Below are 11,501 nucleotides of genomic sequence, written 5' to 3'. Positions count from 1 at the left end.
AAAAGCTTTCAACCGTTTGGAGACGCGGCTGGGCATCCTGCCCCCCTCACTCCTCCAGCTTCCCAGTGCTTGGGGATGGATGTCACGGACAGGGACCGCAGTCGCGAGGCAGACGCTCTCCCTTTTGCTCAGGAGGTGGTGGGCCTTTCTGGGATGACCTTTGTCTGGATCTCCAGCCGCTCAACTCTTGGCATGAGATGTGGAGGGCTCCTGTCTCCCCACTGCCTGCATATGCCTGTGGGTGGGGGGAAGTGGGTAAAATCCCAGCCAACTCCCCTACCGGCCCTTCTCAGCTGCTCTCCAATTGCCCCAGGGCCTCTTGCCCCTCCTGCTGCTGCCCGGTGCAGGTACGGTCAGTTTGACCAGCAGGGCTCGGAAACCAAGCCAGAGTTCGGTGAACTGAGCCAGGGGCTGGTGCCTGGTTCTGACCCATCAACTCAGCGCACGGGCCAGGGGAGGGAGAGGCTGGTTCCTCAGTTGTACGGAGAGGGGACGACCCCTTTCTTCGTCCAGCTGTAGGACTGCCAGCCAACAGTGGCTCGGTCGCTTCAGAGCTGCATGGCCAAAGGGGTTCCAGCCCAGGGGAGTCTCGGTGGGCGGTGGATACCGGGGGCGGGGATGTACTTCAGACGTGATGTTTGCTCGGCCTTGGAAGATGCCGTGAGGCTTGACAGAAAGCGCTGAGGCTAATCCCAGGCAGGGTCTCAAGCCGAACATCCCCAGCACTGTGTGCACAAGGGATAAACTTCCCCTCAGCAGCAGCTCCCAGGGAAAGCTGGCCAGGAATCCTGCCGTCTCTAGTCTCTGAGAGCAAACCACAGACTGGGAGGATTTGCCCCCTGTATCCTTCTCCGCTTCGCTGGAGCTGGCCCCTGGGGACACCCCAGTGTGGGGGGCTGCAGTAGACACTGCACTGCACAGAGCCCCCCCGGCTACGCTGGCGTAGGAGGGCGGCTGGAGCACTCTGCACCCCAGCTCCTCTGGGCTGTGGCCTGGCCCTTAGGTGGCCCCCATATGTCAGAGGAGTCCCAGGGGCTGTTCTGATGTCATCCTGGGAACCAGGCAGAGCCCAGAATTCAGCTCTGCTCCCCCCATGTCTGAGCAGGGACCTCCTCAGTGCTGGATCTGACCCTGAGCCCTGGCTGCAGGGACAGGCTTCCCCCTTAGCATAACCGCGGATAATGAGCCCTCTAGCTAATGGTTAATATCCGTAATCCAAACCCTCCCCCAGGCCTGGACAGAGAGGGGACGGGATGTGGAGCCGGGAACATGTTTGCTCCCAGCTGGAGTCTTGACTGGGGCTGGCGGGATCAGAGGCCATGCAGGCCTTTAACGCATTAGCCCCGGAACCGAGACTGGGACAGTATCACTGCCCAGGGCCTAGCGGGTCACAGGAGGGTCTGCTGGATGGGGGAGCAGGTGGCAGTGCTGAGGGGTTGAGAGACAGCGGATGACGTATCTCAGTGGGTTTGATTGCCCATAGAGAAATCAGCCCCGACGGGAAAGGGTTCGTTCCTTCCCCAGCGCTGGGAAGCTGTTCTTGCAGCAGTTTTCAGGCTGTGTCTGCCTCAAAGTGTGAGTTTAATTCAACTCATATTTATACACCCCTTGTTTCAGACAGGGAGAAAAGGAATGCCCCCCTCTCCCTTTTCCTGAGCTGCTTTCAGAGTTATCTTTCTAGGCTACAGAGTCATCCGGGCTGACCAGACCCAATACCGCCCCAAACAACGAGAAACCGTCAAGCGCAAATCACATTGGCTCAGACTGGTTTCCTGGCCTGCAGCTCACGTCCAGCAAACCTGAACAGAACCTACATCTTGCTTCTGGCAAATCAAGGGACCGCCCAAGGAGCAAAGATTACAGGGGAACTGCTCGGACGTTGCCATGCCGAAACCTGATCCGAGTATAGGAGACACGGACGGGGCGTTATTTAGTCTGCAGAAAAGAAGAGTGAGGGGGGATTTGATAGCAGCCTTCAACTACCTGAAGGGGGGTTCCAAAGAGGATGGAGCTCGGCTGTTCTCAGTGGTGGCAGATGACAGAATGGTCTCAAGTTGCAGCGGGGGAGGTTTAGGTTGGATATTAGGAAAAACTTTTTCACTAGGAGGGTGGTTAAACACTGGAATGCGTTACCTAGGGAGGTGGTGGAATCTCCTTCCTTAGGGGTTTTTCAGGTCAGGCTTGACAAAGCCCTGGCTGGGACGATTTAGTGGGGGATTGGTCCTGCTTTGAGCAGGGGGTTGGACTAGATGACCTCCTGAGGTCCCTTCCAACTCTGATATTCTATGATTCTATGACAGAGCTTTAGCCTAAAGACCAAAGTACGCGGGGAGTCCTGGGGTCGTAGTTCAGCACAAGCCTTTTGTCTCGTGTTACAATATTGGCTAACAGGGACCTGGGCTGCTGCACCCGAGATGCCATAAGCCCAGATGAACCACGCCAGCTTCAGTGCGGGCCCCAAGACGTACCCTTCTCGGTTCCCTTTGAAAGGCCCAGAACAAGAGGAGCAGCAGTGGGTAGGTTTGGGAGGAACCCGGCCCCTGCCCAGGCCCCGGCTGGTCTGTCTGCACGTTGCACAGGGGGGAGGCCGATGCTTTGCTCCTCCTGTGGTGAGCTCAGCTGCTCGGAGGCGACTCCTCCAAAAACGTGCTCCAGGGGGGACTCCCATCCACCGGCCGGAGTGGCTGAGAAGGTCTTAGTGGTGAGTGTCCAAGGCCAAAGCCCACGCGATGGCTGGCTCTCTCCGGCTCACTGGGGAAGGCCATGGTGGGCAGTGGGGAATGGGAGGGAAGCCCGCATGCCAGTGACACGACAGGTGACCCCAGCGGAGAGCACCCTCGGTGCTGGGGGGTGAGGGAGGCCAAAGCATTCCTTTCCTCAGCAACCTTCACAGCAGGAGCTGGAGGCCGGGCGTGAGGCAGGAGCCTCTCTCCAGCCTGGGTCTCCATGGGGGGCCCTGTAAATCAGAACCATCCCTGCTGACTTTCAGCTTCCCTCCTGCCTCAGTTTCCTGAGGGCTTCCTGCACAGACCTCCCAGCAGCCTGGCTTGGGGCAATGTTTTTACAAGCAGCCACGATTCCAGGTGGCCTCCATACTTGGGTGCCCCAGGCGGGGAGCCCGGGACCTGGGGCACCCGCGTTTTGAAATGTGGCTGCACGCGACTAGCTCGAAGCCGGGGTTCAACCTCACCTCCCGGTGCCGTGCTGTAGCCGCCCTGCCTCCCTGGCCCTGCTACTTACTCAACATGGACGAAGCGTTTCGAGAAGGTCCCGTCTCGACCCGATCGGATCGGATCGGATGGTTCCTTTTTGTTTCCCGCTGTAATGTATGGGTTGGGCCGGTGTCAATAACAGAACGCCATGGTTTAAACAGTCCGGCAGGGATCCCAGTGAGCGGCTGCAGCCCCCCACCCCAGAACGGGCCAGTCGACCTGAACCACGCGCCGGGTTTCGAAAGCTGCGTTTCGTTGGAACGTTCGACTTTGTTTTGTTCCGATTCGGAGCCAAACCGAATTTTGCGCTCTCAGAATTTCCCGAGGAAGGGAAATCCCGGGCCGTGACCAGCGTAAGGACCCCAGCTGCTCGGCGGCTGCCTGGGGACCCCTTCCATAGCGCTCGAGCCAGCTCCCCGGGGCCCACCCTGCTGGAATGTCGCTGGAATGCCGGTGCCCTTATCACCCCGGCCAGCTCTGCGTCGGGACTGCCAAGTTTGGCGCTCTCCCCCTGTTCTGCTCCTAATTTAGCCACAGAGGTGATAAGCAGCAGTATATAGTGAAGCCCAGCCACCCCCTCACTGCGGAGGATCTGAGACAGCAGGATGGTGAGTCCCCCCCGCCCCCCAGCCCCTCACTGGAACCAGCGTCCAGCTCCTGGACGGGGCTGTTCTGAGTGGGAGCCGTAGGACCCGGGGCACTGTGCTGAGCGCGCCCCCCCCCGAACAGCTTCAGCCCCCCACGTCCTGGGGCAAGGGCACACGCTAACAGCAGCCCCTCGGCATGCAGCAGGACACTAACTCGGGGGGACCGGCCCAGGCCATGCCAGAGCCCCATTGCTGCCCCCCTGAGCCCCATTGCCAGCCCCTAGATACCCATTGTCAGAGCCCCCCCAGCCCCAGTACTGCCCGCAGACCCCAAAGTCCCACTGCTGTCCCCCTAGAACCCCATCGTCAGCACCAGCCCCCCCCAACCCCACTGCCAGCCCCAGCCCCAGAGCTTACAGCCCCTGTGGGGAACATGCAGCCAAAGAAAGCAGGGAAGGGAAGAACTCAGCAGCCCTGAGATTACTGGGGACCTTTCCCTGCCTCCCTCCAGCCCTTGCCGCCCCCCCAGACCCAGAGCCCTTCACCCACTAGCAGCTGACCGCCCCCCCCCCATGCAGATACCTGCCCTAGAGAGCCCCTTCCCACCCCCTGCCCCATTGCCCCCTGAGAGGTTTGATGGGAGTTTGATGGTGCTGGGGGTTTACAACTGTTTGTCTGTTTGAATCACGCTGGTCCCAGACACCGGAGAGGGAGGTACCTTTCGTGCCAACTTGGGGCTCCCCTTCTGCCGCTTGTGCCCACTGGCACGCACCACAGGGCTCCTCGCTGGGCTGGCGTGTGGCACAGGGCTCCTCGCTGATTGGCTCTGCTGGGGATAGCAGGATTCCTTGCCCTCTCATTGGCTCTGCTGGGCTCAGCAGGATTCCTTGTGCTCTCATTGGCACTGCCAGAGACAGCAGGATTCCCTGTGCTCTGATTGGCTCTGCCAGAGACAGCAGGATTCCCTGTGCTTTGATTGGCTCTGCCAGAGACAGCAGGACTCCCTGCACTCTAATTGGCTCTTTCCCCTGCAGGCCAGCCGGAAAGCCGGGACCCGAAGCAAAGCTGCCGCCAAGCGCGCCCAGAGGGGCTCCTCCAATGTCTTCTCCATGTTCGAACAGTCTCAGATCCAGGAGTTCAAGGAGGTGAGGGTGCCACGGCCCATGGCGCATGAACGCCAGCATGCCGGGGAGCCTGGGTAATGCACATGGTGCCCACGCAGGGATATGGCCCGTGGTGAGAGCAGGGTCACGGCCATGGCCTTCGCAAAGAGAGAGGGGGGAGTATTCAGCGCTAGCTACCCCAGGTAGTCACAGCACACACACAGCGAGCTAGAACCCGAGCGTCAGCCATCTTGCAGGAAGGCTGTAGCATAGCACGACTTTATGTCTTAGAATCCAGAAGCTTAACACACAAGAACCAAAACCAGAGAGAGACAAAACAGGCTGCTCCCTGTGGCAGAGAGGCCCAATTCACCCCACCTTGCTGTAGGCAGATTGACTGCAGAGGACCCAGATCACAGGCTACCCTGCAGAGCCCCCGAAGCCTGCAAGCAGAACCAGGAATCCCCTTATAATTTAATGTGACAGCTCAGACTTTTCACACAGTTTGCAATACACTGCACTTTGCATTGACCGGATGGTTTCTGAACCTCTCGCTGTCACGTTTTTAGCTCTTCTTCCCAACCACAAGGTACTTGTTTGGAACCAAAGCCGATATTCTCCCCGAATCACCTGACTCCGGGAGCTGAAGCTTGAAGGGGGAAATGCCAAATATTGTGACACTCACAAGTCAGCCGTGCTGCAGTTGCAGGGAATAATGTGACCTAGGGACTCAGCCATGGCAAGCTGGGCTGGAGCTCCCCACTCCTGCTGGGGCAAGGCTAGGGAGAGGGGAAGATGCCAGCTGGAGGGAGGTTCTGCCCTACTGAGAGGGTGAGGGGGCTAGTGCCGAGGGCTGCGATCAGGCCCAGACCCCAGGGCTCAGCGTCTGGTTCTGTTCCCAGGCATTCAGCTGCATTGACCAGAACCGTGATGGCATTATCACGAAATCAGACCTGAAGGAGACCTACTCCCAGCTTGGTGAGTGAGCACCTCGCCTCCCACTCTCCCAGTGCTCCTTGGCCAGGGGCAGGCACCAAGCTATCCCCAGTAATCATGGTCGTGAAATGCCAGGCCTCAGCAAACCCCCAGCCCTGGATCTCGCTGCAAGCTTCAAACACAGACTACAGAGGTGCCCAAAGAATGACAAACCTGTCAGGACATATCTATCTATCTATCTATCTATCCTATCTATCCCCATCCACTCCATCTATCTATCTATCCCCATCCACTCCACCTATCTATCTATCCCCATCAACCTATCTATCCCCATCCACTCCACCTATCTATCTATCTATCCCCATCCACTCCACCTATCTATCTATCTATCCCCATCCACTTCATCTATCTATCTATCTATCCCCATCCACTCCACCTATCTATCTATCTATCTATCTATCCCCATCCACTCCATCTATCTATCTATCGCCATCCACTCCATCTAGCTATCTGTCTATCCATCCCCATCCACTCCATCTAGCTATCTGTCTATCCATCCCCATCCAGTCCATCTATCTAATCTATCTATCTATCTATCCATCCCTATCTAATCTATCTATCTATCTATTCCCATCCACTCCATCTATCTATCTATCCATCCCCATCCACTCCATCTATCTATCTATCTATCCATCCCCATCCACTCCATCTATCTGTCTGTCTATCCATCCCCATCCACTCTATCTATCTATCTATCTATCTATCTATCTATCTATCTATCCCCATCCACTCTATCTATCTAGCTATCTATCTATCCCCATCCACTCCATCTATCTATCTAGCTATCTATCCCCATCCACTTTATCTATCTATCTATCCCCATACACCCCTCTATCCACCCCTCTATCTATCTATCCCCATATACCCCTCTATTCACCCCTCTATCCACCTCCATCTATCTATCCCCATACACCCCATCTATCTGTCTATACCCAGCCACTCTATCTATCCCCATACACCCCCTCTATCCACTCCCTCTATCCACCATCTATCTATCTATCTATCTATCTATCTATCTATCTATCTATCTATCTATCTATCTATCTATCCCCATCCACTCCATCTATCTATCTATCCCCATACACCCCTCTATCCACCCCCTCTATCTCTCTATCCCCATACACCCCATCTATCTATCTATCTATCTATCTATCCCCATCCACCCGCTCTGGCTTGAGTGGCTTGCCCTCTGGTGGGAAGGCAGTGGAGGTTCCCTGCTGTCCGGATCTCTTGCAGAAGTGAGTTCCCCAGTTCCATACCAGTCCAAACCTGGGCCCGGTGCATCGCTTGGAATCGAAAGGGTCAGAAATTCCTTAATCTCAGGCATGGCAGCTTTGTGCGAGATTTGCTTTGGCATTCCCATGTATCAGCCTGGCGTCTAGTTCCCCTGCCGTGGCCCCGTGGAGCCAGGTGCTGCACAGAGACAGGACGTGAAAAAAGGGCTGAATTTTCAGTTCATTCAAAGCAAAACTGGGAGACTCCTGCACTTACGCTGGGACCCCAGGAACAAAGCTTCTTCTTGCTTCCTCAGCCCTGTGGTGCCGATGCCACCCCCCCCACACACACCCCCGAGCGTGGGCCTACCCCTTGGGCCTCGGGAAGAGGGGAGCCCTCGGAGCAGGAGAAAGGCAGGGAATTCTCAACCACCACGGGCCCATGGGCTGGTGCCCAGTAAAGGAGGGTCCGTCCAGTGGGTAATGCACCTGTGAATGGGGGCGTGGGCTGCTGGGGGATCCTGCACCGCCGGGGAGCAGGAGGGGCCGGGGGGCACAGCTCTAACAAGACGAGCCCTTTATGTTACAAACCGATGGAGGAAGCTAGCTGAAGCTCCAAAAATACCCAGCCCCTCACCCCCCTGGCTGACAGCAGGAGCTGGCTGCTTATCGGCAGGGCCGCTGATTAAGTAGCCAGCATGCTCTTTCCACCGGGCACTTGAGCTTGTCATCTCGTGATTTCCTCCCCATGCGTCACCGCGGATAAGGCTGGCTCTGCTTGCCTGCACTGTGGGGGAGTGAGGCCATCGGCTTCTGGGCTCAGCCCACCGCCCGTTGAGGGGCTGGGGCCTGGCTCAGGGGCGAAGCGCACCGCCTCCTAGAGCAGCCCAAGCAGCGGGCCCGGCTCAGCCCGGATCCCGGCCCGGCCCTTCTGGTGCTTTTATCAAAGGCAATCGAAGGGGGTGGGTGGGTGCAAGGGGGCTCTGCGGAGATGGCTCTCTCCACCGACGCTGCCATGGAGATCGGCCTATAGATCCCGACTGAGATCAAGGGGCCCCGTCGTGCTGGGCCCTGCACCCACCCCGGCTGAGATCGGGGGCACCACTGTCATGCCAGGCTCTGCTCCGACCCTGACAGAGATCAGGGTCCCCCCCCATCGTGCCAGGTGCTGCCCAGACACACAGCAAGAGCCAGCCGCTGCCCCAGAGGTAGTGGAGAGGGGGAACAGAGCTCAGCGTGGGTCGTGTCATCCGATGGCTGGAGCAGCCTCCCTGCTTGGATTGTGCTGGGTCCGGACCTCCCGCCGTACAGCAGTAGGGCTCCATGGGGCGGGGCCCACTCCTGCCGCTGGAAAGCGAACAGTGCTCCGGGCGGGGGGCCAGAGGCATCCTGGGGAAGATGGGCTTTCACCGGGTCTCCCCTCCTCACCAGGGAAATTGAACATGAAGGACGAGGAGCTGGACGAGATGCTGAAGGAAGGGAAGGGCCCCATCAACTTCACTGTCTTCCTCGCACTCTTTGGGGAGAAGCTGAATGGTGAGTAGGCCACGGCACCTCCTCTGGGAGCCATATGGGGCCGAGAGCTGGAGGGGGCCCTTTCGAACCGGGGCTCTATTTTCCTCTGGGACGTCCCGGGCCCCATCGCCAGAGCATCCGAGCGCCTCACCCTCCGTGATGTATTGATCCTCACACACACGGGGTTATGATTCCAACGGGACAGATGGGGAAACTGAGGCATGGAGCGACTGGGTGCCTTGCCCAAGGTCACGCTGGGGTGGCACAGGTTTCCCGCATCCCAGACTAGCCCCCAAACAGCTGCAGCATCCTCACCGATTCCCTCAATAGCTTCGCCGGCATCCCCTCCCCGGCGTGGCCGGGTCCCCTGTCCCAGGCTCCGGGCGTGAGCCATGGCTGAGCGGTGCCGGGCCCCATGGGATCCATGCAGGAAAAGCCGTGTGGTCTCCTGCTGCTGCTGAACCTGCGGGGGTCTTTGGAACCCAACCCCCCCACCCAGCAATGGGCCTGGGGGGGGTACGGGGGGGGCTGCAGCTGCCCTCTGAGATGTGGCTTTGGCACCTCAGAGCAGTCGGGACGCAGGCAGGGAATGTGGGTTCCCGGCACCGCTGAGGAGAGGGGGGGTCGTCGGCTCGTCCTGCCCCGCAGGCCCGGCGTGCAAAGACAAGCAACGCCGCGCCCCCGCCCCGAGGCAGGAACGGGGTGGGGGGGTCTAGAGCCAGGGGAACGTGGCTGGGGAGCCTCAGCCTTTCATCCTGAGCCAACCAGCCCCCCTGCCCTCCCCAGGCACCGACCCGGAGGAATCCATCCTCAACGCTTTCAAACTCTTCGACCCCAGCGGAACCGGCCACGTGAACAAGGACGAGTGAGTCAACGCGCCCCAAGCCGGGGTGGGGGGGAGTCGCAGGCCTGGGGGACCCAACACCCCTCGGCCCAAAGGGACATGAGCGGCCTCTGCTTCTGGGGCCGCGGCTTTTGGGTGCCCAGGTGGAGAGGCCCTTGGCCTGGTGTCTCGGGGTGGGAGGGGGCTGCGCGCCCCCAGATCGGACTGAACTCAATGTGGGGGGGTGGAGGCTGCAAATCAGAGCCCGGGGTGCCTCAGGCTGGGCTCTCAGGGCCAGATTCCCAGGTGCCCGATGGCTCGCGGGGCAGGGCAAGGCCTCTCCGGTGAATGGTAACGCCAGGAGCAGAGCCGGCTCTGTGCCACCCTAGTGCCGGGGGCGTCCTGGGCCAAACTGGGAGTGGGCTGGAGCCAGGAGGAGGCCTGGCTGGGTCCCCCGGTCACTGCCCCAATGGGGAAACAGCCTTGGGGGGCGGCGCGGGCTGCCACAGCTGCAGCCCTGGAAGGGGCGCGGGGCCGGGGGGGAGCAGCCGGGCTGCACGGGTCCCAGCAACTGAGAGGCCAGTTTGGGAACTGTGGGGTGAAAAAGAGTCTCTGTGTGCAGTGGGCAGGTCTGTCTAGCCCTGTGGGACCTGGCCCCTGGAATCGCCCCCCCCCCCCATCCCACCGACCCTGCCCCCCTTCCAGACCTTACCCAGCCCCTGCTCCCCTCCAGCCCCCACCCTGCCCCTTGCCAGGCCCTGTCTGTCAGACCCCGACCTGGCCCCTACCGCCTCTTAGGCCCCAGCCCCCCAGTCCCTGCCTGGCCCCGGGGGCAGTGGGCACAAATCTAGGGCTCTGGTTCTGACTCACGTCCTGTTTCGTTCGCAGGTTTAAGCAGCTCCTGCTGACCCAGGCAGACAAGTTCACCCCGGAGGAGGTGAGACGGCCCCTGCTCTCCCCCCTGCCAAATGTGTGGGTCCCAGGAGCTCCCCCTGCCTTTAACCCCACCGGTTGGCAGGAACCCCCTCCGTGCTGCGCTGGCTTTACACCACACGGCCCCCCGTGGCAGATCTGGGTGCCCGCCAGCCGCTCAGATCTTTGGTGCCCCGGCTGAGGCCGCCCCGGTGGGCCCCGCCCCGGGAAATGGCTGGGATCCCTGCCCAGGTGGAGCAGATCCCTGCTCACGTCCCCACCCCGGCTCTCTCCTGCCCAGGTGGAGCAGATGTTCGCGGTGACGCCCATCGACGTGGCGGGAAACATCGATTACAAATCCCTCTGCTACATCATCACCCACGGCGACGAGAAGGAGGACTGACGGGTGATGCGGCCAGTCGGCATGTGCCCCACGCCTAGCCCCCACGCCTAGCCCCATTGAAATAAAAGCCCGAGCCCATCAAACAAGACAGCTCCCCGTGTGTGACCGGTGGGGCAGGATGGAGGGAGGCCCCGTCTGTGGCCAGTGGGGAGAGGGAAGCTAAGGGCTTGTTTCAAAGGGCCGGGCACAGCTCAAGGCCATTCCCTAAGCACTGGGTGTGAGGCCAGGCGGATCCTGGCACAAGGGCTGGTGGGGGACTGGGATGCAAAGGGCCTCTGCTGGGCATGCAGCCCATGGTGCCCTCCTCCACGGTGGGGAGTGGCAGGCAGGCCCCGGGACGGAGGAGGACGCAAGCCCTGCAGGGGTGCTCTCCCGTGATGGAGGCAGGGGGCATTGGGAATCTGCCCTTGCGGGAACCAGCCTGGGGGAGAATCCGAAGCTCAGGCCCCCGGGGAGGCCCCTTGTCCACACCTTGGGGGTGGCTCTGCCCGGCACAGCAGAGGAAGGGTTGTCACAGGATCGTCTCCTGGCCTGAGAGGCTCCTCTGCGCAGGGCAGCCGGGTGACCAACATGCAACAGTCACCATGTCCCACCCCGTCCCTTATCTCCCGCCACGGTGAGCTCGGAACCCGGGGCGGTTTCTGCTTTGCTGGTGGCCACTTTCCCCTCCTGCGCTCACCATTCCTCAGGCGCGTCTTCTTCTGAGCCAACAGCTTCCGCTCCCTTTCCTGCTCCC

At 60.2% G+C, this 11,501-nt stretch overlaps 1 protein-coding gene across 3 annotated transcripts; it reads left to right on the top strand.

Moving 5' to 3' along the window:
- The first annotated feature begins 3,408 nt into the window (after nucleotides 1-3,408).
- MYL7 (myosin light chain 7) lies at nucleotides 3,409-10,851 on the top strand. 3 transcript variants are annotated; one of them, XM_084615135.1, is made up of 7 exons: nucleotides 3,409-3,820; nucleotides 4,834-4,944; nucleotides 5,805-5,880; nucleotides 8,544-8,648; nucleotides 9,414-9,492; nucleotides 10,339-10,387; nucleotides 10,664-10,851. In XM_084615135.1, the coding sequence occupies exons 1-7, from the start codon at nucleotides 3,818-3,820 to the stop codon at nucleotides 10,763-10,765; spliced, it is 525 nt and encodes a 174-aa protein (XP_084471261.1). In that variant the 5' UTR covers nucleotides 3,409-3,817; the 3' UTR covers nucleotides 10,766-10,851. The 3 variants fall into 3 exon arrangements, with proteins under 3 accessions (XP_084471261.1, XP_084471262.1, XP_084471260.1); XM_084615136.1 differs by lacking the exon at nucleotides 3,409-3,820 and adding an exon at nucleotides 4,755-4,761 and having other exon boundaries at nucleotides 4,833-4,944; XM_084615134.1 differs by lacking the exons at nucleotides 3,409-3,820; nucleotides 4,834-4,944; nucleotides 5,805-5,880 and having other exon boundaries at nucleotides 7,797-8,648.
- The last annotated feature ends 650 nt before the right edge of the window (nucleotides 10,852-11,501 follow it).

The sequence above is a fragment of the Lepidochelys olivacea genome (assembly GCF_965140295.1).
Source record: "Lepidochelys olivacea isolate rLepOli2 genome assembly, chromosome: 26".
In the NCBI taxonomy this organism is placed as follows: Eukaryota; Metazoa; Chordata; order Testudines; family Cheloniidae; genus Lepidochelys; species Lepidochelys olivacea.
This window is presented reverse-complemented; position numbering and strand designations above follow the sequence as displayed.

Coding starts and splice junctions, on each gene's coding strand:
- MYL7 (XM_084615134.1), top strand. CDS start 8,222: ATGCCAGGCTCTGCTCCGACCCTGACAGAGATCAGGGTCCCCCCCCAT. Junction 8,649..9,413: donor CTTTGGGGAGAAGCTGAATG/GTGAGTAGGCCA, acceptor TGCCCTCCCCAG/GCACCGACCCGGAGGAATCC. Junction 10,388..10,663: donor ACAAGTTCACCCCGGAGGAG/GTGAGACGGCCC, acceptor TCTCCTGCCCAG/GTGGAGCAGATGTTCGCGGT.